This window comes from Fistularia commersonii, chromosome 6, assembly GCF_037954325.1.
Source record: "Fistularia commersonii isolate RoL2024-O1a breed Wild chromosome 6, RoL_Fcom_v1.0, whole genome shotgun sequence".
In the NCBI taxonomy this organism is placed as follows: Eukaryota; Metazoa; Chordata; class Actinopteri; order Syngnathiformes; family Fistulariidae; genus Fistularia; species Fistularia commersonii.
In genome coordinates, this window is record NC_141289.1 from 14898689 (window position 1) to 14926297 (window position 27609).

A 27609-nucleotide genomic window follows, 5' to 3' on the forward strand; every position below is an offset into this window, starting at 1 on the left:
ACTATACCAATACATTATACTGTACTTTTGTTTTTATGACTTGAAAGCTGTATCCAAGCTTGCACATACTGCATAAAACTGAACACGCCCCTTCACTGTACCTTGATAGAGAAAAATTACTATTCATGTCCTGTTTATCTATGGTTGAATCACTGTATTTGGGTATTGTAGGCATAGGTGCAGGCAAATGTAAAATTACATAAATAGCCAGTCAAATCAATTTTTACATTTCTTTATTAAAACTAACCAACAAAAACAACATAAATATCACAAAAATATCACAAACTGAACATGCAATTTATTATATGCGTATGACGAACAGCAATATATGAAGAAAGTGTTGTAAAAAAAGTTTTGCTGTTCACTCCAAAATGGAATGTCTACTGTTTGAAAACATTGAAAAAGTAGTCAAGTATAATAAATCTATTAACGTGTCAGAGCATACATTTAATTTTGTGTTAATATTATTATCCTCATTATTATTTTTACTATTTTATTGTTATCATTATTATTAATGATTATATCATTAGTGGCATTATATTATTGTTATTGTTATGATTATCATTTAATCATATTGATAACAAAAACATATAGTGTGCTCTGCCTTTTTGAATGATTTTCATTATATTACACGACTTAAAGAATAAAAATTAAATAAAAAATCCTCACAATCAGTAGTCAGAAAATAAATTATTGAGAATAGTGACAAACAGAGAAATTCCTTTTCAAAAACCAATTTTATTACAAACAAAACAAGAAAATTATATGATATCCATCCGTCAAATAAGAAAATAATGAAAGGACAGTTTCACCACTGATTTGTGGATAGTACTGCTTTTTTCTCTGTGCTGTAGTGGCCTTATCTATTTTAGAATTATATAAAACGTAACAATGTTGATGTAGATACTTGGTGCACTGTCAGATAAGGATTAGAAAGTGTGTAGATTTTGTTGCATTGAAAAGATGCAGCAAAATCAATCAATCAATCAATCATCCAAACACAGAATATCTAGCCTTGCTGTGCAATGACCACAACTTATCACACTGTATATGATGGAAGTAGTGATTAAATGTCAGTTACGATGAAACCAATATGTAGGTATGTGCCCTGTAGAAGGTATAGAACTGTACAGCAAAGCATGTGAAGAGAAAACATTGAATACAATTCTGCAAAACAAAGAATCAAAGTATCAGGACCATTTTAGCTATTTTATGGAGATGGAAAGATGAATACAGGTAGAAATGCATAATGTAAAAACACAGGAAACATGACTATCTGGTAGTGTTTTTATGTATTAGTCATTTTTATACTCATGATTCACAACTAAAAACTCTCAAGAACAATTGTGCCTGTGAAAATATTCCCAAATGATATCATATTCATACTTTAATACAAATTGTTTCTCTCTGTCAGCAGGATTGCACAAATTGTGTTTTTAAAGTTAAAACAGTTGTGGGGTGTTCAATTGAATGTTTAATTGATTTCTTTAGGAAACATTTCTGCAGATCTGTGCTCTGAATTTCCCTTTGCTTGCATGTTGTATAATCATCTGGCAGTTTTTTTTCACATTTATATACATCTTGTGCCTTTTACTGAAAAACAGGTCTTTTGAAGACTCCATTGATATTGCAAGCAGATGTAATTGAAAATAAATGTTTTGTTGCTTATAAAAAAATGCTACAATAAAAGCACATATTGTAAACGTTTTCACTTGACCTCCATTGAGCCTCTGCAATTTAAGTAGTTTTACCAGTATTATGGTAAAGTCTTTTTACATTTTCTTTACATCGTGTATAAGATGTATCCAGAAAATGTAGAATGGACATACTGACCAGCAAAAAGTCCTGATGCTTGGTCTGACGGCAGCTGTATATGGACAGTGTCACCTTGGCGTAATGGGAGCACAGCACTTCCTGACGCCTGATCCAGCAAGCCCTTTGTGTACTCATCATAAGTGTACATCACTGGCTCATTGTTCTTCATCAACGCCACCCACAAGTTACCTCCTTTGCAGTGGACATGATACGCAAAGTAGTAAATCCCAGGTATGCTACAGGTGAAAACACCATTCTGAGGATTGTAATCCTGATTGCCATTGTGTAAAAGTTTATCAAAAATCACAGGAGAACCAACGAGAGGGAATGGATTAGTCAGCTTGGCTGTGAATGCTGGCATCTCCATAACATTTGTAGTAGTGTCTCCTCCATTTTTTGTGTAACTTCTTTTTTGACTTGTGTACGTACCGCTCACTGGGAGGATCTGTCCAAGGTCAGGGGATGCAGCAGGTAGTCCTGGTGGTCCAGGGGGCCCAGGTTGGCCTGGCTGGCCAGGATGTCCAGGAGGCCCAATGGCACCTGGATTACCTTGGGGACCAATATGACCAGCTGGTCCTGGTTTTCCTGCACCAGGATAGCCAGGTTTACCTGGTTGACCAATTTCCCCTTTTTGCCCAGGCAGCCCAGGTGGTCCAATTGGTCCTCCTGGACCTGTTAGTCCTGGAATACCCTGTGGTCCCTGTTGGCCTCTCTCACCAGGTTGTCCACCCTCTCCTCTTGGTCCAGGTAATCCTGCAGCTCCAGGGGCACCGGATAAACCCCTATTACCAGTTTCACCTTTGGGGCCCATAGGCCCTTGGAGACCTCTTGGGCCTTGCTGTCCAACCTCACCCCCCAACCCTGGATGTCCTGGAAGGCCAGGAGGTCCAAAATCACCCTTGAGTCCTGGATATCCTCTTGGGCCCACAGGACCATCTTCTCCCTTTGGTCCTGAGAAGCCAATACTACCTGGAGGCCCAATGAGACCTGGCGGGCCAGGCATACCACTTGGACCAGTAAGACCAATGACCCCTGGAAAACCTTCATGACCTTTATCACCTTTAGGGCCTGCAGGTCCCGGAGGACCACCATGTCCCTTGTGACCTTTTGGTCCTGGAAACCCAGGTTTACCATAACCTGGTAATCCCGGACCACCTGGTAAACCAGGAAAGCCTGGCTCCCCTTTCCCTCCAGGAATCCCAGGTTGCCCTCTTGATCCATCATTTCCTGGTTTTCCAACCCCCTGCAAGCCTGGTTGTCCGGTTTGGCCTCTATCACCTGGTAGCCCTGCCAGTCCTGGTTCTCCAGGAAGTCCTGGTTTTCCTTGCATCCCTGGTGGCCCAGGGAGACCATTTAACCCAGGTTTGCCAACCCCAGGGTTCCCTATTTGTCCAGGTGGGCCCGGTGGCCCACTAGGTCCTTTCACTCCTGGCAAACCTGGCACGCTAACTCCATTTTCTCCTGCCGAGCCTGGAGCACCAGGAAGCCCAGGTGTCCCTTTTTGACCAGGCTCCCCTGCAATACCTGGCTGTCCTGGCAGACCCTGTCGTCCTGGCTTTGATATCCCAGGAAGTCCAGGTGGACCTGGAAGCCCTGGAGGCCCATTAGGTCCGATTTGCCCTTCACCACCACGAAGCCCATGTTCACCTTTTTGCCCTGTTAAACCAGGTCCTCCAGGTTTTCCAGACAAACCTGGCATGCCGGGTTTTCCTAATCCAGGGTAACCTTGAGGACCAGGAGGCCCTGGCTTTCCTGGTAGTCCTGGCAATCCCTGGCCTGGCAGCCCTGGGGGGCCCTGTGGTCCTGGTGGGCCTTTTTGCCCTGGTGGTCCTTGAATGCCTTGAGGCCCCTCTCTGAGACCTTCAACACCAGGACCAATTGGAGGTGGGCCTTTGGCTCCTCTGGGTAAAAGTTGGCCTTATGAAACAAGAAACAATTGTTACTTGAAATTAATGTAACAAATCTTTTTTTCTGATTTGTAATATTATATTAATGAAAACTGATCAAGAAACTATATTACAAATAACAAGTTTTGGGATGCACTATATATATGTATATTTACAGTGTGTGTATGTGTGTATATGTGTGTGTATGTCTGTGTGTATATATATATATATATATATACACACACACACACACACATATATATATATATATATATAATTCATTATAATTCATTATATATAATTATATAATTATATAAATTCATTTATTTGTAATGCATTTACCTTAGGTCATATTCATGGAAAATAAAAACAACTAAAAACCTGTCAAAAATCGACAAAATATTACCTGAATATAATTTGCAAGAAACCACCTAAGCATCACCACATTGTCAAGCAATTGATAGAAAACTACCAACAAAGTAAGCATTGGGATAAATTCATCAAAACATTTCAAATGATCACTATAACATTTCCAATAAGAAAGCTACATATTGTAAATCTACTAACAAGTATATTAGATCGAAGTTTTATTAAACTACACATTAATCTGGATGCGCATATAAAGCAATTTTAATGTAACTTTTTTAATGTAGATGTGATATTGAATGTGATAGTTTTTCCTTATATTTTTCAGTAGTAAAGATAGTAGAGTTCTTAGATTGACACAATAAATGGTGTAGATTAACATTTACAAGTAATTAAATGTTTTTAAAAAATGTATTTATTAAAAAAGACCTGCTGTTCAGACATGCTTTCCAGAATAATAGATTCACATATGTGTCAGTCTGATTCAAAATCTGTTTTTTTTTTTATGTAACGCACAGTGAAAACTATGTGTTTGAATGGATTCCATTGTCAGTAGAGAGGTTCCTTTACTACTAATAAATGATCAAAACAGATGTTCACTACGAAATATAACGCAAATCGTACTTCATCTTATATCTACAGCATGTTGCAATACATTCTTTCTGAAGTGGATTTTTCTTAAACTGTCCTACTGCACCTTTGCCTTCATTCAGCAGCCTTTCTTTGCCCATTTGTTGTGGTAGGTGTGGAGCTAATGGCATCTCATTCCCCAAAAACTGTTGCTGGGGATAACCATCATTGTACTGCGGCAGGGGCGGATGCTGGTGAGGCGGCTGTTTCTGTCCATAATATGCTCCACCGTGGGCCTGGTGTAACAAACCCAGCTGGAACATTGCGATGAGTAGATACAAATAATGGAGTGGTAGTACAAGCAACATTTTCTGTAATAGAGGAGAAAACAAGTTAAATGCAAGGAGAAGCATTTGAGTCTCTCTGCAGCTGAAAACAAGTCTGTTTTATTCCACCAACTTTCAAATGTTTCATTGTGTAGTTTTGTGATTTTTTTTTATTTTATGAGTGAAGATGTGATGAAGACAGTGTGGTAAATGACCAAATGGCAGTAAATGTCTGAAAATGAAACATGTGTGTCCAACTAGTCTAGCTTTGTATGGGGACAGACATACCTCACAATTCAAAGCAAAACAACAAGGAATCAGTCAGACATGCAAAAGCAGCTAGGTTTTTTGGTAATTTGGTCATCAACAAGTTGTACGTTTGAGGAAATAATCTAATGATGATGTTCGAACAGGTCCTAATCCAGAATTACTAAACATGAAAGAACTTCACTGAAGTGTTCTATCTTGTTGACAATCAAATCAAAGACAAATAAAACTGTTTTCTTGGCAAAATAATTTCTCTTCTACAATATTGTGCAGCAAAGCAAATCCCTACATTGAACAATGATTTTTCAGCTAAGCCTCTCTGACCAATATTTCTAAATTTCCATCTTGAGTGTCCCGTCACTCTTTCGATGCAAACCAATTTATTAGTTGCAGTCAAGAGTATATGGTGTGTTGCATTCTGCACACACTGCAAATAAATTCACAATACATTTATCAACTCAGCCATAAATCGAGTCAAGACAAAGCAGCTTCATGTTTGACCAGCAGGCTGCGCTGTTCAGCCATTCAAATGAGCAGGGACTTTAAAAAAAACACCTATGAAACCCACCTTGGTGAAATGCTCTCCACAGGCTGAATTTGAGTAAAGTCACTCTCATACTTCTACCCCAATTTTAACACATCAAGTCAAACACATCGTGCAAAAGCCCCAGAGTCACTTATCCTTGAAGTGATTTAAACAGATCACATGCTGCTAAAATATATATTGCAATTAAGAGGCCCCACTGGGGATGTAGTCAGTTTTGAACATTATCCTTAATCTTTTAAACAAGTCTACACTAAAGAGATTGGCCAAGAGCTGCCAAGAGCATGTTGTGAAAATAAACGGCAATAGAAATACGTATGTTTTCCAGTACTGTGGTATTTTTTTTTTATCCTGAAATAGGGCAAAGAGGATCAAAGCTTTTGGTGAGACAGAATAATGGAAATAAATCCTTCAGTAATGCCTTTTATAAAAAGGAATACAAAGTAGTGTCAGGCTGTTTGTGTTTACACTGGCATATTTTTAGATAGCATGTCTTAATCCGTATCTTCAGGTGCAGTGTTTCTAAAAAGTGCATTTAAGAGACAGGACAGGTTATTTCACCTTCTCTCTTCTGTTTTTGCTCATTTTCCACTTGGATTTACTGACCTTTGGATTCTTTCTTATCTCAAAATAAATATCTTTGCCTCTTTGGACCAGCCTCTCCTCTTGCTTTAGGTAGCTTCTCTGGGTCTGTTCCAAGGCATGAGTGGGACAGTGGCCATGTACAGGCTCTGGCCAGGTGTTCGCTGCCGTCCAGGTCTCTGTGAAAATATGAATGTCAGATGGGATGAATGTCAGGTGGTGACCTTTCACTGAGGTCTGGGGTTTGTAATACCTAGCTGACTCCTGCTGACATCTTCATCTTGTAGAAATAGTTTGTCTGTGATTTTCTGTGATGCAGTTATGCTGAGACATACTGTAAGTCTTTCCATCTGGAATGTTGGGGCACGAGTATGAAAAATAACTTAACTTGAACTATAAAAGTCATTGTGGAGCAGAAGGCTTCATGACCATTTGTTCTAGAGGCACTAGAGAAAAAAAAGTAAAAAAAAGTGGAGCAGCTGTTTAGGGAACAACTCTTTTTAATGCTTAACCGACTGCAGAGGAACCCTGGAAGTTAAATGATTACGGTTTGGCCATATAAAGGTGAATTATGGGTCAATTTACAGCAGATAGCCTGCTGCACTCTGAGGCATGTAAGAGGACATGTTATCTCTTCCCAAAGCCCCCTTGAAGATCAGCAAATGGGCTGAAGACTGATGTTTGTTTCAAGGCAGTAAATAATAAGTAAGAAGTTCAAGTATGGGATTAGTTCTGTAAAAGTAGCATCAATTCATAACAAATATAAGGTGTTTTTTGAGTGTCAAAGACAGTCCTTGGAGGGTCAATTAATTGGAAAATGAAGATGAGGCCCTTTATGATCGTTTTGATAAATAAGGTTGTTTTAGTCTTTTCACTGACGAGTGACTGCAGTCTGAAGATGCTAAACTATATGTTATTTAAATTCCAATGTAAAGATCCAGCACCATGGACAGAGCCTGCACAGATAGTATCTATTCACACTATCTGGTGCAGCTCTGTTGGTGTTGCCCCAGAATTTATTAATTGACTGCTAATTGCAAATCTGCCATCAAAAAAGAGGCTGCGTCGCGATAACAGTATCTTGACTATAATGACTGCCTTCTGCCTAGTTGCCTATTCCTGCTGTGCGTCCTCCCTACCGAGTCTGCGTGTACCTGTTCACTTGACCAAGTAAACCTTCTTCAAACCCAGGAGTCCTGTGTCTGCGTGTGGGTCCTACCTCCAAAATTTGTAACAACACTCTTATAGTCTCAGATAGTATATTAGATAACATCCGGGAGGCATTTACACCGGGACCAATTGCTAATGGAACACATACCCATATATAGAAACATTCTTTCTGTTCTGTGCAACCACAGAGTCTTCTTTCTGTAATGCAACAGTGCTAAACACTCTTAGCCACAGTTTTAAGACATGAGCCTCCATCAAAGACAAAGAAAGAAGGGTATATTTACTTAGCTTAAATGGATTTTCTTGGTGTTTTTATTCGACAAAAAATGCATGTAATGACGTGCTACTTGATAAAATAAAAACCAGGGTTGTCCAATGAGCACATTTTTAATTAGCAACCATCTCTGTAATAGTATATTGGTGCTCATGAAATGTGTCCATTTCTTCTTCTATTGCCATAAATTTGTAAAGACACTCTCAGACTCATTTAAACTCCAAACCCTCAAATTTTTCACTTCCTTGACACTGCCTGACTTGCCTTGGGATATGACTTCAAAGTTTTCTGATTTGTAAAACAATAGCAATTACTCCAGAGTAGCTTGTAAAACTCTCACTGCCACATGCCAATGTCTCAACAAATCAAAAGCAGTGAATGCGTTGCCACAAAACTAAAGAACCTTAAATGTAGTAAACAGTGAAAAAATAAGGCAAAGCAGTACTACCAAACATATTACATACAACCCTAGGTTTCTAGTCAGGCAACTTATGAAGAACTCGAAAAGAAAACATCCTATTCCATTTCCTGGATGGTCTGCAAGAGTAACAGGAATCAGTTGGAAAGTTGGACGGAGATTTTGGCAGAGCTACATCATGGTGACTTCCTGGCTAATAGACCTGAGGTCAGCCTTCTCTGTCTGAATAGAATAAAGTCTTTCTGTTAATAAGAATTATTTTGCAAATGTGTAAAAATTTTCATTGTCTACTTTCAATCTAATATCTGAAAAAAATAACCCATGCAGATTAAATGCATGTGCATAGCTGAAAAAAAGTGTTGTGTGAGTGACAAATCGCAGATCTTATTGTAATTTACCAAATTACACGTTAAAAATGTGTTACTTCACACATCTTCCTATTATTAGACATGAATTTTCATCCACATGGTGCAGTTCATCATCTTTTATGGCTCATTTTAATGGAAGAAGTTTACCTTGTATTGATTACATTTACAAGAATACATTACAGATCCTTGCCAGGATTAAAAAACTTGTATGGCCTGTATGGTTGACATTGGAATTTTGGCATATTCACATAATTTCATTCAATGCAAACATTTGACTATTTTATGAATATAAAAGATGCACGCAAGTTTAATCTGACAAAGACGAACATCATGAGCTTATCAAATACAAATGATCTCTGGCTTAAGGCAAAGACGGTGTGATAATAATCATAATACAATTAAAATATTAATAGACTACATCAAAGTGCTCTTGCAAATAAGAAGGGACACCATTTGAACAAATAGCACACATTCAATTTTTTTTTATTCCAGGTATGCTGTAGTAACGAACATGTTGGGGCTCGAGGCTTCAAATAACCCACTACTATTTTTTGGACTGTGGGAGTAAACCAACGCAGACCAAATGCAAAGGGCACACAGAAAGACCCCAGAAGTGTGAACTACTGCACAACAGTGCCACAGAGAAAAATAAATAAATAAATAAATAAATAGACGGATAAATAAATAAATAAATAGACGGATAAATATATAGATAAATAAATAAATAAAAAACAACAAAACGTCTTACACAATAAAATCTCAACAATCACCTTTGAGGACCCATTTGGAGTGGCCAACAAATGGCTCTTCAATATTGCTTTGGAGACATCAACAGAGCAGGCCTGCCTGATGTCAAGATGCAGACTGTTACAAAATGTTGGTGCACAATGAAAAATGGCCCCCTTGCTACTCTCTTATTGACCTTTGGGGTACATGCAGAGCAATGTGTGTTCGGCCACATGATTTTGAATTAGATAGATATGATGGTTCGATAATGCAACCTCAGGGCGGCACGGGCCACTGTCTCCGGGAGCTGGTCCCAAGCCCGGATAAATGCAAACTGTTGCGTCAGGAAGCGCATCTGGTGTAAAACTTTTGCCAAAACAAAACATGCGAATCAAACCTAATAATCTCATACCAATAACAACCGCCATTGGTACTGAAGACCTAAGGGGTACCAATGGAAACTGGGCTACTGTAGGTCGGAGAAGGAGAGGAGGAGGGCGTGTTCAGAAGCAGAGAGAGAGAGAAGAGGAAAGGAAAGAGCCTGGGACTGAGAATTGGAACTTTGAATATTGGGACTATGACAGGTCAAGGTAGAAAGTTGGTGATGCAGAGAAGGAAGGTGGATATACTGTGTGTCCAGGAGATCAGGTGGTAAGGTAGTAAGGCTAAAAGCTTAGGAGCCAGCTTTAAGCTGCACTATCATGGTACTGACAGGAAGAGTCATGGAGAGGGAGTTATCTTGAAGGAGTTTGTTAGGAAAGTTAGGTAAAAATAGACGTAGCAAAGGCAAAGCAAAGGGTGTATGATGACTTGTATGCTCAGTTGGACAGTAAGGAGGGAGAGACTGATCTATACAGGTTGATTGTATAATGGCACTGACTATTTTAGGAGCAACACCCAAGTCTACTCTTGCCCTGCCAGGAGGCCAGTGGAGAGAGACCAAGACTAGAGTAAGCTATTTAAATCTAGTTGCACACTGCGTCATTCTGAACAGTTTATAGGTCTTGGACAGTCTTACAAGGCAACCTCAACGAAACGACATTACAATAATATAACAGTGATGCCATGAATATGTGAATTAAGATCTCTGTGTCCTCAATGACAGGACAAGTCTGATCTTGAGAAAGTGTCTGTGATGGTGACCTCTGGTGACCTCTTTAATATGAAGGTGGAATGAAAGAATCCTGTCAAAGAATCAGAGAACACACAGGCGTTACCAACTCTGTCATTGCAGTGAATAACCCTGTCATCCCAGGACAGTGTGAAATGAGATAACACAGCCTTGTTGGTCCAATGAAAGAAATAAATTATCATTTCTGTATTGACAGAGTTCAGAAGCAAGAACATTTCTGATAATCAGCTCTAAACAGCAGCCAGACATGTATCAAGTCTATGTGTATCCAATCCATCTGTCTTTAATGGCAAATAAAGCTGCTGATCATCTGCATAGCAGTGGAAGTTGATATTGAGTGAGCACAGAATCTCTGGTACCATGTTTAACGAAAACAGCAGCAGCCCAGAACAGAATCCCACGGAAATCCTATAACTCACAGCACAGGGCTCGGAGAGTTCATTATCAAACAGAACACTGGGAGACCTCTTGGATAGGCAAGTGTTAAAACACTGGACGACCTGATCTTAGAAGTCACAAATGTTCTCCAGTCTGTCCAACAATATGGGATAATCTACAGTATCAAAAGCAGCACTCAGGTCTAACAATGACTAGACAGAGCAAGACTCTTGAGTCTTCTGACGGATCTTTAACTATGCTTCATAACTTACACATGCGTCTAAAATCTTTGTATTCCAATCCCAAGTTGGACCAGACGGACAGAAACTATCTGAAAATGGTGGTTATTCATGCCTAATGTGTGTTTTGGTTGTATACATAGCAAAAAACTCAAAAAACAAAAACAAAAAGCCTCAAACCAGGACAATTTCACAGTATTTTACTATGGTAATATTCCACTGGAACATTATGCGTGAGTGCGTTTCATATTTGCAGGCAAATTTGCCATTTATTCAACTGTAATTACTCCAGATAGGGGCTTTGATTACTAAGAGTCCATATCATCAGTCACTTTTTACTTTCCAGACAGTGTAATGGGAAAACAATTGGAGGAACTGTCTGGACCACAGACTGACTTTATTGCAGCCCACAAAGGTGAAAAGTATTGAATTTTACAGACTTTCTGGATATTTATCTTTTCAACACAACAAATAAAGTTCCTTTCACAATCATTATTATTAATCTCTGTTTCTCATCACACAGTTATACTGTTGCTTGAATAACATTGTGCTTTACTGGAGTGTACCTCCTATTTTCTTTGTGCCCCTGCCTTGCATAGAATTTAATGAATTATTTCCAAGAACATTACCGGCACAACCACAGTATTTCAAGACTTCTTCATTAGATTAAAAAAATATTTCAACAGTGATGAGTCAGATTTATTGAGCAAATTTTCTTCAAAAAAAAGGGTAGGGTGGGGGGAGGGAGGGATGGGGCGGAAACAGTGCAGCCAATGTTTTTGACATACTAACTTTTACCAGAATCTGCAATCGGAGAGTTTAGTTTGGCATATCATCAAGCAAGTAAAACCTGAAGTTTATCAATCTACATGGAATTGGAGACAGACTAAAGAGGGGAAAAGTATACTCCAGACGTATCATGATTCCCTAAAATTTCACATTTGCGTGTCATTGGAGGAAATTTGAGATTTCAGATCTGGAAATATCAGAGTCTGTGTGCTTTTTGCAGCATACTGATTCATGAATGGTGACAGATCCAGATTTGAGTCCACTGTAATAAACAGTGTAAACTTATGTTCTTCTTTTAATTATATATTTTGGCCTTTGGTTTTCAGTTTTTGCAAATTTGATCATGACTTTAAAATTATGCCAGGAAAGGAGGAATCAGAGAAACTGAGCAGATATCCTTTGACAGGAAAGTCAAAATACAAGTCAAACGAACCTATGATAGATAGTAGAATTGATCAAAACCAAAAGCAGAAACCTTCAGTTGTACTGTACCAAATATAAACTAATACAAATATTAATACTTACAGTGTGCTATTTCTAATAATGCCTAAAATAACTAAATAACTAATACCAAGGAAATAAAAAAAAAAAAACTTTGAAAGGAAAGTTCTAATTTGCTGGTTTTATACAGAAAAAAAGGATATTTGACATCACTGAAGCCCAACATACTGTTAACACGACAGAGCAAAATTTCTTTGGTCATGTGTGTGAATTAGATGAAAGCTTTTCAAACACCTTCATGCACGTCATTTCATGTCAGTCCCACGCAATAAAGAATGTTTGCCCCATGATGGATGCTGGTTTCTCTGAACCTTGTTGCCAACACTTACAGCTCCAGCCGGCTCAGCTTAGTGATGAGCCACAAGTCTTTTATCACCTCCAGCTTGGCTTTGAAAATAATCAAATCTCCATTTCTGCTCTGACCGATTCCAGATGGGGGACTGTACTGCATGATAAATAAACCATGAAGAAGGAGGCATGTCTTTGCTTACAGATCGAGGTGCCAGTCTTAATTGCTTGTGGTCAGGCCTGGTTTTGGTGTTTCAACCAGATCACAGTGTCCATCTATTCCAATGGAAACTGGCAGAATGGAGTTGTAGAGTGAGGTTCAGAAGAAACTCTCATAATTGAAATATAAAGACACCTCAGACTACATTTTCTTAATTTAGGGTCATACGGGGATAAAAAACTGGAATTTCTTTATTTTATTCCCAGGCGCTATTATATCCATTGTCAAACCGCCCTAAAATGGCTAAAAGATTAAAGAAGAGGGAGTCAAACTGTAAAAAATTCTTGATATCAATGGCCCTTACTTAGGTTTCTCAATATCCCATTTCAATGTTATAGTTACTGTAACTCATTATCGCAAAATCTACATTTTGATCACAATTTAGATATTTTTATCTAATCCAAGGTGTGCTGTTTGGTCATTGCCTCTAGAGCACTTCTTATTAAGTGGATGTCAATTGTAATTATTATAAGGTGAATACATAGATGTTTACAGAGCAATCAATGGAATCTCCCAAATGAAAAATTGGAGACAAATAGAAAAAGTAATTTGTCTACAAATTTAAAATGAAAACAGGATTAGTGAGAATCATTTTGTGCATGTAATACAATATTCCTCCTGCAAGATTAAATATAAATATAATGTAAAATAAAAAGGTAAAAATGTAAATCCAAATTATATTTGTATTTTACTTTATCTTTATCTAAATATTATTTGTTTATTGGAAACGCTTGTCCAAACAGATGTGTTTCTTCTATCCAATACAAGCTGTTTCCAATAAAACAATACAACTACTTTCCAGTCCTCATTGAAAAGCAATGGGTTAATTCCTTGTTTTAGGAAGTGTCATCTGTTATGTAGTGGAATTTGGACTTCACACACTGTTTTTGTCATTTCAAACGATATTGCATTGAGTTGTATTTATTTCCTTGACAAATGCACTTACTCTAACAATAACTGTCTCCTTAATCACCAAAACTACTGTCTAACCTTACACGAAATTTACTAAAACCTTAAATTTTGTGATTTCATTGCAAGACAGTCCTAATATATGAGGAGCAATTGCACAAGGACATCATACTGTGACACTCGATTTGCACTCAGTCAAACACACACACACACACACACACACACACACACACACACACACACACACACACACACACACACACAGGAATGCAACACTCAGCTGACATAGGTAACCTAAGTGCCAAGACAACATCTGGGGAATGCACCTGTGTGCGTATGTGTGCATGTGTGTGTGTATGTGTGTGCAAGTGTGTGTGAAAGCTGCATGTGATGAGCAAAATACTCTATTGGCCTTCTTTGACATTCACTGCACTCTCTTTAACCTCTCATTTCCAAGAGTCACCAAACACTTATAAATTTATCTCTTAAAATGAAATGATACTGACAATAATGATTACGATAATGAACTGTGAAATATTTTTCCTTCGTTTTTAAGAGTCACATATTTGCTGCTTTGTTTGTCTTCTATTTTAGGGTCTGAAAGATCATAGGAATAAACTGCTGATTTTATTTGATTTTTTTATCCAAAGTATTTTAAAAGAAATCTAAACTCACTTTAAACATGGATCTAAAGCCCTAAGCAAATTATAAGCTGAGAAACATTTTCAGACCTGCGGTTTAAGTATTTGCAGATTTTTTTTTCTTTGTGAGTTGTGTTTGTGGGGTGGAGGATACAGAAGAAAAGCGGCAGTGAGGCTCAACAGAGGGAGCCAAACAAAAGGGATTTTTAACCAATCAATATTTGCATCTGTCCTGTGTGCTGTTTTCCAAATACTGGGTGGAGAACTCAAAGCGATTCCAATGGCAAGGGAAAGAGACCATCTATTCAGAAAGAGACCATGCTTGCTAACTTATGTTTTAAATACTGACTGGATTTTCTTTTTCTGTAATTAATACTGGGAACTGGTTTCATGAAACTTGCCTGCTATTTTCCATCTCCGATTTTCAGAGTAGCAGGCCTCTTTCACTGCATCGTTCTCCCAACCACAAAGTCATACCTTAAAAATGAGCAGGACATTGAACTGTTTTTCTCCTCTGCATTTATCCTCTATTTTTTCAGAGCAGGTGATCTATCCTACTGTGTAACATTTTTGACCCCCCACAACTACAGGATCTTGTCTTTGAGGGTGGGCAACACCATAAAAAGTTCTCAAAGCAGCAACATGTGCTTCAGTTTCACACCGACCTATTTTGCTGTATAGCTGCATTCCTTCACATCTACCCCACGACTATGCCGAAGGCTGGAGTTGCCGTTTGTGACGGTGCATGTTAGAGGTATCAGCTGTCTTGCATTTTAAGGTAGGGAAATTTTAAACTGGTACTCTGCATAACTGTGATAATGTCAGGATGAGTTACAAACTGATGACTATAATTTTTGTTAGCCTTTGACACACAAGAGCAAAAAACATAATCACATCCACACAATACATCATCACCACAAATCTAGATTTTTTTTTCATCACAGTGCAGAGAACCACAAGTCAGTGATTTTTTTAAGGCAAAAATTTGTGATTTATTTTCCTGTTAGAGTTCACTTTGATATTCCATTTGCTTCTTTTAACAGATACAAATTTGAATCCACAAAAAAACGAGGGATGAAAATCAAACAATGGCTTTAATTTGAAGAGAGCTCATTTTACAAGAAATGTTCCAATGTATAGCAGGAAGGAAACACTGTCCAGACTTTCCTAGCTTTTACTTTCATAAGTCAATACTTCCCATCATGCATTTCTTGGACTCATTCAGTGTTTGGAATCATTTATCTAGGGTTGCCCTATATCCATAGTGGATCTCAAAGGGACACTCCATGAGTGAACAGCTATTTATATAATAATAATGATTATATAATTTATCCTTTATTAATCCATCATGGGGATATTCGTTCTCTGCACTTAACCCATCATGGATGAGCCACAAGCAGTAGGCTGCTGTCCATCAGCGCCACGGGAGCAGTTAGGGGTTCAGTGTCTTGTTCAACAACACTTTGACACACTAGGAGGAGCCGGGAATCCGACCAGGAATGTTCGGTTCCAAAGGCGATTGCTCTACCTCCTGCGCCACACTGCCCCAGGGGAACAACAGGCAACAACAACATTTGGCCTGTAATCAGCTCAGATTGATCGTATTACACTTGAACTTCAGACTCTGGTGGGGAATTCTGAACTTAGAGTCTGTAAAATGATTTGTGTACTGTGTTATGCAGAACAGAACAAGCCAAGCTGTGTAAAAGGCAACAAGTGTATTTACTCATAATCTATTTTGATAAATTTGACATCAAGTATTTCATTTCATGCCCTTGTATACTCCTTCTGAACTCCATCTGCTCATAGCTAATTTGTTATGTCTCATTATGTTGCTTGATCCCTTTGCGACACCATTTTGCAGGAAGCACTTCAATCAAAAGTACAGTTTTGAAATGAAATTTCTCGAGATTTAGGAAAATGTATTTGGTCAATTTTAATGTATAAAAGAGGTCCATGTGACTTTGACACATATAAATCTAGATCATCATCTTACATTTCAATTTAAGAGTGATAAATTTCCTTTTATTCCCCTGTTCTTTTTTTTTTTGGCTGAAAATGTAGACATGCAATTTAGGCTAGGGCCACAAGGAGGTTCAGAAAGCCTGCCCAACAACCATAAAGATTGCTAAGCTAAGGAAATAGAATATCTGAGACTCAGTCGTCCACATGTATCTAACTGCATTTACAGCATAATAAAATCTGTTTTTGCAATGTCAACTCACAGGGTATTAAAACTCATCCAATATCAATGGACAAACTGAAAGTTCCATGAAACGAAAAGGTTTATGGATGTAATTAATATTTGTAAAAGATCAGTGGTTACATTTTACTTTAGAAGTGGGTTTCGTAGTATTTATTGCGGGCAGTTTTATGTTGATGGCAGTTTCCTTCAAGCATTTTTCCGGCTTTAATGACTGAAAGAAGCTCGCAGTGTTGAGATTTTGGTTGTCAGCACTGGCGAACTTCGTACTTTTTATACTCATATCAAGTTGATGAGATCATAAAATAGCTCAGAAAATTTGGAGCTTGTCTGTGACATGCATGCACAGCCTGAGCAGTCACAGTAATGGGTTACACAGTCACACTGTAAAATATGCCACTCAGAGAAAAATATGATCCACCCCCTCCCCACTATCCAGATGCGTATGCAGAGGAGGGGGGCTTATAAGAACAACAACTTTGGATTCTACTTCAGATACCATATTTGTCCAAAAGATATGGCGAATTGTAATAGCAGAATGATACCTTTCTTCTTAGTTTGACCTATGTCTATGAACTTTGAGAAAAAGTTTTGACATCCCAGCCATTTCTAGAGCTGTACAGTGGCAGCGATTGTACAGATGGCATGAAATCACTGAAAAGCTACAGCTGCAGGATCAAACAACACATTCCCTCTGTGCTGCACAAACACTTCCTGTTCAGTAGGTGTGAGGTGGCAGTGGCTTTGTGTAAGGCAAAGGAAAGGTACATTCAGGAGGCATAAAAAGGTCTCAAATACATATATTACATTCTCAGATGGCTAATAGATGTGTCTGATTTAGATCTGCACAGATTTTCCTGCAGCCCCGCTATTTTCCATTGTTTCTGCAATCAAGTTTCACAGTTGCCAACAACAACAGCACAAGCACAACACTTGTGTAAAGAGTAGTTCATGTCCTTTGTGTTGATGGGAACTTGGATTTCTAAATACTATTTTCAGTGGTCTCTGCCATAAACATATTTGAGGGACATGAGTTGGCTTATGTATTTAAATGCACCACAGAGAAAGATTGGTGTGTACTCTGTTTTAGAACCCTGTACATAACAAAAGCAACAGAATCTGGACCTTTTAGTTATTTTACCCCAATAAAAGTACTCTTGTAGTAATTATTTATTTCACCAGGCTTTAGAAGGTCCCCTAAACTTTACACTTGCAAGTTGGCAGCAATGTGACAGTCATTTACACCAATCCACAAAATTAAGCAATGATTGATTCACAAATTTGTTCATTAACTTCTTGAGAAGCTGAAGAAAAAGTTCTTTCGAAGACATTTGAAACATTTTTCCACAACATTCACCATACTGTAGTTTTAACAGCGTTACTTTCAGAGGTTCATTATGAAGGATATATATATATAATCAAATAACAGACATGCATCAACCAGAATTATTAAATGACCATCTTTTTATATTCACATGATAAAATTAAATTATTTACAAAGAATATGAATATTATATGAAAATGCACATCCATCTCATCTCAGCCAAACTGTCAATATTTCACTGCTAATCATTCTACATTTTCAGTCTTTTATTAACGCCAATTGTAATCTGAACTATAATTGAACCTATTTTTTTTTTATTTCTAGCATTTCAAAAAATACAATGATAGGATTATTTTGCAAAAAAATTTGGATTTGTCAGGTTTATTTCTGGCAAATACTATATAGTTTAAATGGGATGATGGAGCAAACACAGAGCAATAAACCCAGAACTTTTTGTGATTGAATTGAACACTATTATTAATGAAAATATCTATCTAAACAGATATGTATGTATGAAAATAGGAGCATATAATTATATTGAACGCCACATTAAGAATATTTCTTAAATGATCACAACGGATTTGAGAACTAACTATATTATTTCCACAGTAGCAAAAACAGCTGAGTATAAAGGTTTACATTTCTGTAAATAGCGTAGAAGCAGGTTAGATCAAATTATTATATTCAGTATGCCCCTGTAAGTGTTTGCAGATGGGATCCAATTATTTCAAGAGATGGTTGCTTAATTACATGTCATTTAATTTTCTCATATGATGTTGGGAATCATATTAATGCTTTAGAGCGACAAGTTGTTTCTAATTTGGATCTTACATCCAGTGTCAATTCTTTTCTTTTGCTGATTAGGATGAAGCTAGAACTTAATCACTCTATGAACCTAAAGGCTATGTCCTCTTGCTTGGTTGATCATGAATGACAATAATTCAGTTATTAAAAGTCAGTCATCAGTGCGTTACTGCAGTACAGCTGGACTTAGATCAACTACCTTGCAGTTTAATATACAGGGACACCACATCAATCATAGCAGTGGCGAGATGATTAATGGGAGAGGAAAGAACAAAGTTCTGATACGCAGATCTGTTTTCAGTTTTTCCGGCCCTTTTTCCAACCTAATATTTGATTTTTGGTGGTATTGAAATGAAACCATATGAGACCTTAAGAAGGAAAAATCACTCATAGATGTCTGAAATGTGACCCAGACAACATGCTGGGTTTTTAAAGATATCAGAAGCCAAGAGGAATTGGACAGCCACGCTTTAATCCTTAACACTATGTTATATTTTGAAACTGGCTAAATTATTCAATGTGGAAGCATGTCATGAAAAAAGTAAAAAGGTAGAAATTGTGATGAATAGAAATACTGCTATATGCTGTGGAACACAATATTTGAATAATCTTGGTTTAAGTTTCTGAACCTTTTTTAATGTGTATGTGGACAAGATGCCATAAGTAGTATATTAACGGTATACTGTAATCAAGTATGCAGTTTCATAAACCAGTCTTTGTAACTTGTTTTTTCAAGATTCAATTTTGTTTGGTTCAACTGATCTTAATCCTGAGTGAGGAATGAGCCACATTAACATTTTGCTGATGCCAACAGTCCTTTTAGTGCATCAAGCAATCACACTGAGCGTCACGGTCATCAGAAACGATCACAGTCATCCAGTTTGTTGAGCCTCAACACAACATGCCTGTGTTCGCACATGTAAATCCCTCTCATCACATTTTCCTCTGTACTTCTCTGTACTGAAAAATGATCACGGTGGGTGTCTTATTACATGAATTAGGAACTTGAAGTTAGAAACAGCTGGATTTGTGAACCAAAACAAAAAAAACCAAAACAAACCAAACCAAAACAAAACAAAACAAAACAAAACAAAACAAAACAAAACAACAAATAAATCACACATTGTCATCTCTGTGAAGCCCAGTCACTAGAAGCACATTTTTTTTCAATACCTTTCTTTTTACCTACAATGTGTTGTTAATGAAAGTCTCAGACTCATTTCTTCTCATGTGCAGCCCCAGGAAAACAACAGTTCAACTGCATGTTTCTGATAATTCCGTCTTGGGTGTGGAGAAAGTATTCCTGACTGTATTCCTGGCAGGTGCACAGACTTATATTCAGGCGTCAAGTTTTGCCTCCAGTACTTGAAAAACCCCTGAGGTTATACAAACATAATTTTGCCTATTTGATATTTTTATGCAGGATGATTACAATGATTCAGTTTGCATTTAAATAAAAGACAGATACGGACACTTATTTGTTCTCAGCCAGAGATGCTGAAAAAATAATGGCTCTGTGCAAATGTCATTTAAAAAGGCCATGACATGACATTAACTGCTACATCCTTCCAAGATGATGCACCAACATTAATTCTCATTTGAGACATCTCTTTTGCTTTTTCTCTGCATTCAGAATCCATCAGTCTTTACCTGCCTCAGTTGAGGCTTCACAGCAGAAAGCCCCCTGAATTAGGATGTCTTATGAAACCTTTTGGATGCCAGTGAGTGAAAATAATTGAGGCAACTTCTTTTCGCTTTGGTTCTTTCCTCATCTCCTTGCATTTATCTGTGAACCACATGCCCTTCCAAACATTATCTGGTTTTAATTCCAAGTCAAACAAGGCAGAGAAAAAAGAAAAATTATCCATTTCTAATCCCACCAACAGATTGATCAAGCCTACCCAGTTGATGAGTGCTAACTGGATGCTACAGCTGCTCCCCCAAATAAGAAATCTAAACATGCCAACCACGCTAACTGAAACATCCCCAACTGCTGTGCCAGTAGCTACGCATCACTTACCTTACTTGTGTGCTATTGCTCCTGCAGTTGTGCAAGTAACACAGAGTTTTGAGGAGTCTGAGACAGACACTGAACAGCAGCCCTGGTGAGGGTTTGGCTTTTATCTGTAGGAGGGTGGAGCTGCACGAGCTGTGAGCGGTAAAGCACTGCATCTGCGTGTGAGAGAAGGAGGGAGTCAAAACACAAAGAGGATAACAGGATCTGTGCAAGAGAAACCACTATTGGAACTGCATGTTTGGAGAGGGATAAGAGGTTATTACAGGCAAGGACAAACTACAGAAAAAACGGGAAAGTCAATCAACTGCACAACGATGTATCACAGAGAGGATGATTCTTGCTTGACCGGAATCTCTGTGCATTCTTTACATGCACAAAAATTCAAGGGCCCTGTCCTTCTTCAGTTTTTGTCATGGCTGGCTGGATATCTGGCTTTTGGGTTCTGGTGGCTATTGAAAGTTAGTTCTTGACAGAGACAAGTCCATTGAGAAGGTTTCAGTCATACAACACACTTTCCCTTGATGCGTTTCCCCAGTTGCAATGTTCTTAAAATCTCAGCTTTGAGTTTTTCATCAGGATGAACACATCTACTTGTATGTGGAAAGGTGAAAGAGTTGGTTATGTGTGATGAGCTATGCACTTCTTCAAAGAGGGCCTTCTCCCATGTCCAGTGATATAGGTTGGTGGTTTAAAAACAATGGTATTTGTACAAAGCATTCAAAATTAATCACAACTTTTAGATTTTCTTTCATATTTAGCATCTTAAGAGTATTTTTCACAAGATATAATGGCCATTTTGGGCGGCATGGTGGAACAGTGATAAGTGCCTCGGCCTCACAGCACAAAGGACTCCCTATGTCTGCATGGGTTTCCTCCTGGTTCTCCAGTTTCATCCCAAAGTCTAAAAACATGCAGCAGGTTAATTGGAAAAATTGGGAAAATTAGCCAGATGTGCAAATGAGAGTGACTGTATGGCCTTGCCATTGACTGGTGACCAGTTCAGAGTGTATCCCACCACTTACCCAATGGCAGCTGGGATAGACTCCAGCGACCCTGTGTAGGATAAGAAGCAGACAATGGATGGGTGGCTGAATGGTGAATGGGCATTTTATGTATTTGATCTGGTCAGCATAGTTAGTATCGTGTTGCTCTGACAAGAGTTCTGAAAATAGAAGCAGTCGGACATCTTTCTCGACATCTGGACTCACTATCAAAATTCACAATAAATAAGAGGTATATACAGGTATATGCTTTATGTCTGCTCCCATTACTCCATTGTATATGGTTGCAACAGTTATTTTCATAGTTTGTTCAACCTCATTCTACAAACTGAATGTTACACCGAAATATTTGAATTTTCCATTTTGGATAAAGAATCAACCTGTGCAAGCTACATTACTGTTGATCCAACTGATACACCATACCCTGGACTGATACTGCGTTGATCACATACATACGGAGACACACGCTCATTCTCACATGCATTTATTCATTAGCGAACCTCAGGTTTGCAATAGCCAAATAAGAGTTGAGGTACTCAAGGATAACTTTTTAAAAAAGGATTATCGATTCAGCAAATAAGGAAAACTTAAGGGAGTAATTCACTAAGCGAACAGTAATGCTTATGCTTATGGTGCCTCCACATTCTGCCCCCCATTTTATGATAATACAGCACGAATGAGTGCATCATATATGTACTAACATGGGACACTGACGCAAACAATTGGGCTTTTTAGCATCAGGCTATAGGAGGCTGACAAAGTTCTAACTAACTGTTACAGCAAAGGATGCTGGGAATGCTTCTGGGATCGTCTTGTGAATGAAATGTGGACATTGATATTTTGGTATGTTCAGTTGAAACATTGGAGCCCTATGTCAGTTTTTCAATCATTAACATAAAACTGATTTTGATTTTTTGTAAATTTAAAGTCTGTCCTACATTTGAGTCCTACTTTATTCTGACCTCATGGTTCGAGCTGGGTTACTTCTCAAAAACCTGCATCTTTCATCTGCTCACAATAACAAAGTCAGTATGCTTTTATTTGGCAGGTAAAGCCATTGCTGATTAGCTTGTTAGCATGCAAACAATTAGCATAGCACACAAAACATTAGACTGATGGGAATGTTATACCTAAGCATAAATAACAATTTGGACTAATGATGATTCCAGATGCACGGCAACTACATCACCATATTCCATTCAGAAGGAAGGTAACTTAGAGGCATTCCATCTGTCAAGTGGTCTGATCAATCAGCATGAAAATAAAACAGAAGACTCAATATACCCAAGATTCAAACCTCCAGACTGAATTGAAATCTGTGGAAGCGTGCATGGCTGTTTGCTTCTTAAAATCTGGGCTCTGCTGAACAATACTAGGCACATCAAGTCAGAATGAGGGAAAGAAGGGAGAAAATTCACACTGAAAACAGCAGGGTGGCTTTTGAGTGACTATTCCTAGTGTTTTTGTTTTCTATTGCTATTTTACTCTCCTAACATGAGATCACCCCATGCAGAAATTCATTGCAGAGAAAACATTAGTTTTACGTTTAGAAAAGGCAGTCACGAGTTTGCACATAAACAAGTGAAGTAGCACTGTATAGCTTCAGAGTATTTGCCTCCTGTTTACTTTCTAATTGAACAGATCCACCAGTTTTTGTTTTTTCATGATCCAGCCATGATTATTTTAAATTAATGAAACCAGAGAGCTGCAAACTGTTTTCTCAGCATACTCCAGAGAGAACATCAACCAGTCATCTGTGTGGAAACACTGAGCTCATACCTGTCTGCATGCAGACCTCCTGTTTGTGTAGTTATTAACGTATGACTTAGATCTTGAATCCAAGTTGTTGCAGGACCGTGAAAGGCACAGAAATGCTCAGCTTGTCTCTTATTACTGCCTGTTTCCTGTTCCTCAATCAACACCCTCCCATCTTGGCAGGTTGGAGTTGTGAGTAATGCTAACAGTTGTATGTTTTGTTACAGAACCATAAGTTTGGTTTGTGTTTTGGATTTGTGTTTTGCCTGGGAAAATGCAGATTAATTATTTCCCTATTTGTATCCTGATGGGATATTCATGTGCACAGTACCTTTGAAAATTTCAAACATTTCCTGGTTAACCTTTTTCTTAAAATCACAACAGTTTTAGACATTTGAATGAAGAGCATGTACTTTAGATATAATTCATTAGTCCACAAGAATATAATTTACCAATTGGGTTAAGAGGAAAAACATTAACTAAATGAAATATAGTGAAGTGGACACTGGGAAAACAAATTGAACCTCTTAGGGCACTTGCTTTATTTATTTTCCTGTGACGTTTGTAAATGAACATGGCAATTTAAAAGTAACACAATTATAATCACAGAACTGAATTTACTCTGACTACACAACTCTTTGGTTGACAGCCTTGTTTTTTGCTTCCTTTTATAAATAATCTGACCAAGTAGTGCTTCATGTAAGTTATTGGTTGGTTTTTCATTTGTTCTATAATGTCGATGCTATATGTCTCTGGAATGTACGGTCTCTAAATGTCAAATAAATTCAAGCCTTCAGGAGTATTTTTGTTTCCCTTGGCTCAGTATTGACCCTGTATTTTGTGGGTTGTTCACCAATTTTCTTCACTTATGACTTATGACAAAATGACTTAGAACTGTCTTAAAAGGCAAAAATGATGAGCTCTTTGGCTCTGCAAATGTTTCAGAAATATTTTGAGTGTATAAGACTCAAAGGAAGATCATTTTTTACTGAATTTATATTTAAAATTCACCATAGTCATTGATGAGAACAATTTGTAACCCTCCTATTTGAACTTATTTAGCTTCTCTCAGCTATTATTCAATTCCAATACACTCTGTTCATGTTTTAGAAGATGCCTTGGTTTTTACATTTGGCCGATCCCACTCCCACAAAAATATTCTTGCTCAACAAGGGCATGTGAGGTACAGGATTATACTACTCAAAAGTTTTCTTTCAGTTTTTTGAATTATTTTTAAAGGTGCCAGGTCCTGAGTCCTTCTTAAACTGGTACTTTGACTGGGACAGATTGTTAGTAAATTATTTCATTACAGCCACGAAATCTGTTTTTATGCAGAGCTGAGTCTTTTAGATCTCAGTTTTTATAGGGGGGGTTCATACAATGAGTGTGATTAAATGGTCTCATCATCCTATATTTTGATAACATAACATGTTGTGTAAATATCCATCATCATCCAATATCCATCCATCTGAAATGTATAAATATATGTCATTTGAATGTAGAGAGTAGCAATAGAGGTTTCTGTGGGTTTCTGAGATTGTGAATTTAGTGGTAGAAGGATGCTGAGGATGGAACTGCAGAAGGCCTAGAGGAAGACCAAAGAGAGGAGTTATAGATGTAGTGAATGTAGACATAAGCAAAAATGTAGGCCTTCACACCATTAGTTGGTGTGAGAGTAGAGGATACGGAGAACAGGGTTAGTTGGAGGAGGTTGATTTGCTGTGCCGAGCTATGACGGGAAAAGCCGGAAGTAAAAGCAGAAGAAATTTGTTAAGAGAGCATGTTTTTTTTCTTTCCTCTAGTCCCTCCAAACAAGTTAGGATTTCTACAATTCTGACAAGGTGGATGGAACCCAAACTGTCAATAGATTCTGCTCCTGCAAACAAAGGGTTGAGGTAGAAGTTATTATTATGTTGAGTTTCTTTGCACTGACTTAAAAAAAAAAAAAAAAGAAAGAATTTAAAATGTTTGAACTATTCAAGGCCACCTGAGGAAAAAATGGCATTTTAATTGATGTCAAAACATATGTCACTTGTTTGTCATTGTATGATTTCCATCTTTTTAGACACAAATAAGACGCTTTACGCATTATGTTATTGTGGTCACTGTATACCCGTCAAGAGAAACAACCAACGCTGATGCTGCCAAAGGCAATGATTTGAAAGCATACCTTGACTCCATTTCTGTCACATCAGCCCAGCACACCTCCATCCAGTGCAGATCCTGCAATGTTTTCCGTTTTAAGGAACCACAGCTGCCGATTTTGGCCAGCTTTCGGGGACAGTGATCGGGGACATCTAAAAAAAATAAAATAAAATAGCAAGAGCAAAAATGTAGGCCTTCTCCTCATTCCAGTTCACCTCTTGGCTTCTTATTGTTGGTTGAAACAGCACTCAGGAAATAATGATGCATTTTGGTACAATGAAAGGAAAATAGGATTTGCTGTGAAAATGTTAAAGATGGTCAGTCTGAATTTTGTGCAGACTGAATGCAGCTAAAAAGCGATCGGGAAAGTGTGAGGATTGAAACGGAAGACCCATTTCACAGGAATGGTCATTGTGATGTGGAAAACGTGGCTGCTGACTTGGCTCAATGTGTTTTTATTGAGGGGCAATTTGTTGCACAGCCAGGATTCAACATATACCAATCAAACAATAAAGTCTCACATAAAAAATATGTACAATTACATAATCTTATTTGGGGAGCCAACAGCAGCTTCCAGACTTTCTTGAAGAGCCTCATTAGGTATCCAAGCAGCAAAGAACTCTACAAAATTTCTTGTTGTTCAGGTTTTGCTATTGCTCTTCATTTTCTTCCTCCACTTCTTCTTCCTCCTCTCCTTTGCACAAATGAATCATGTTCATAATTTGGTTCATATCTGAGAACTATATGTGTTATATTTCTGACAGAAAACACATTATCTTGCTCCCTGGAATGTTTAATCTATTCAAACTGTAGTCCAGTAAGAATACATACATACATAATTGAAGGAAAAGCAAATTATTCTCAGGCTGGTCGTATCATGGTCATGAAAGTTAGTATGAAGTATCTTCAGACATGAAAAAAAGAGATCTGTTGTCGTGGAAACTGGACTTGAATTTCTTCACGTTTCACCCCTCATTTGAGAGGCTTCTTCAGTTCTAATGCACTGTGGGGAGACAGCAATGTCTGTATTCTGGCCAGAGAAGACAGATGGTTCGAGAGAGGAGTCAAAGAAGCCATCTTTTTCAAAACAGAAATAACCCTCTCTGAACAGAGGAAGGGGCCTCAGACACAACCTAACACAAATGTATAACGCAGTACTGGGATCAATACCAAGACCGATTTGCACATGTTTGCGGATAAGGGGTGTGCAGCCTTAAGGTGCAGAAATTCAAGTCAAGTCGCCACCACAAGAAGATTTCAACAAGAATTCACCATGACCTGAATGACTGAGAACCTCCACAGACAATGATCTGTTAATACACTATGGGCAATGTCTAGTAAAATAAAAGGCTACTCTTATAAAACTCATCAATTAGAATTGATATGAAATCCCTCAGTTCTACACTGACATTTATCCTAGTTGTTCATTGGGGGTGGGGGTGGGGTCGCGGGGCCGAAGCAACTATATAACTGTACTTTGATAAGCATATCGTTGGTCTCACTGGCTGATGTTTCCATGTCTACTTTAGATTCCTAGTATTTGCCTGAATCCTCACTTGCTCGAACACATCACTTGCTCTGGATCTCAGCTCAGGTTCATATTGTTTCTTTTCTCCCCAGACTCCAGTGATTGTTGCTTATGGCTATATTTCATTTTTACTCTTGCAAATAACAATATGAACTTTCTTTTGGTCCATGGTCCTCAGGGCTTTTTGACTTTCTCAAGGACTCTAGTCAACCTCCAACCACAAGGCTGTTTGTGGTCAGATCTCTCAGCCCCTAGAATTATAAATCGACCGTTTGTTAAACCCCCTGAACGGTGAACCTCCAATCATTACTTAGCAACTGTGCAGGAACAGCAGGCCTGCCAAGCTTTGGATTTCACCACATGCTTGAAGTGCATTTTTATTTAGCCTTTCTGGGACCAGAAAAAAAGAGAACATTTCGAGTA

At 38.1% G+C, this 27609-nt stretch overlaps 1 protein-coding gene across 1 annotated transcript; it reads right to left on the bottom strand.

Annotated features, from left to right (window-relative positions):
• Positions 1–218: 218 nt before the first annotated feature.
• Positions 219–20823, bottom strand: LOC147233489 (uncharacterized). Its single transcript, XM_086148340.1, has 4 exons — positions 20761–20823; positions 6381–6535; positions 4765–5008; positions 219–3732 (listed from the first exon to the last, which is right to left on the bottom strand). Exons 3-4 carry the CDS (start codon positions 5003–5005, stop codon positions 1784–1786), a joined length of 2190 nt encoding a protein of 729 aa, XP_086004466.1. The 5' UTR covers positions 5006–5008; positions 6381–6535; positions 20761–20823; the 3' UTR covers positions 219–1783.
• Positions 20824–27609: the final 6786 nt, after the last annotated feature.

Excerpts from the sequence above, each read along its gene's own strand:
- LOC147233489 (XM_086148340.1), bottom strand. The coding sequence starts at position 5,005 with ATGTTGCTTGTACTACCACTCCATTATTTGTATCTACTCATCGCAATG. Across the intron at positions 3,733-4,764 it reads GCTGCTGAATGAAGGCAAAG|GCCAACTTTTACCCAGAGGA; the intron begins GTGCAGTAGGAC and ends TTGTTTCATAAG.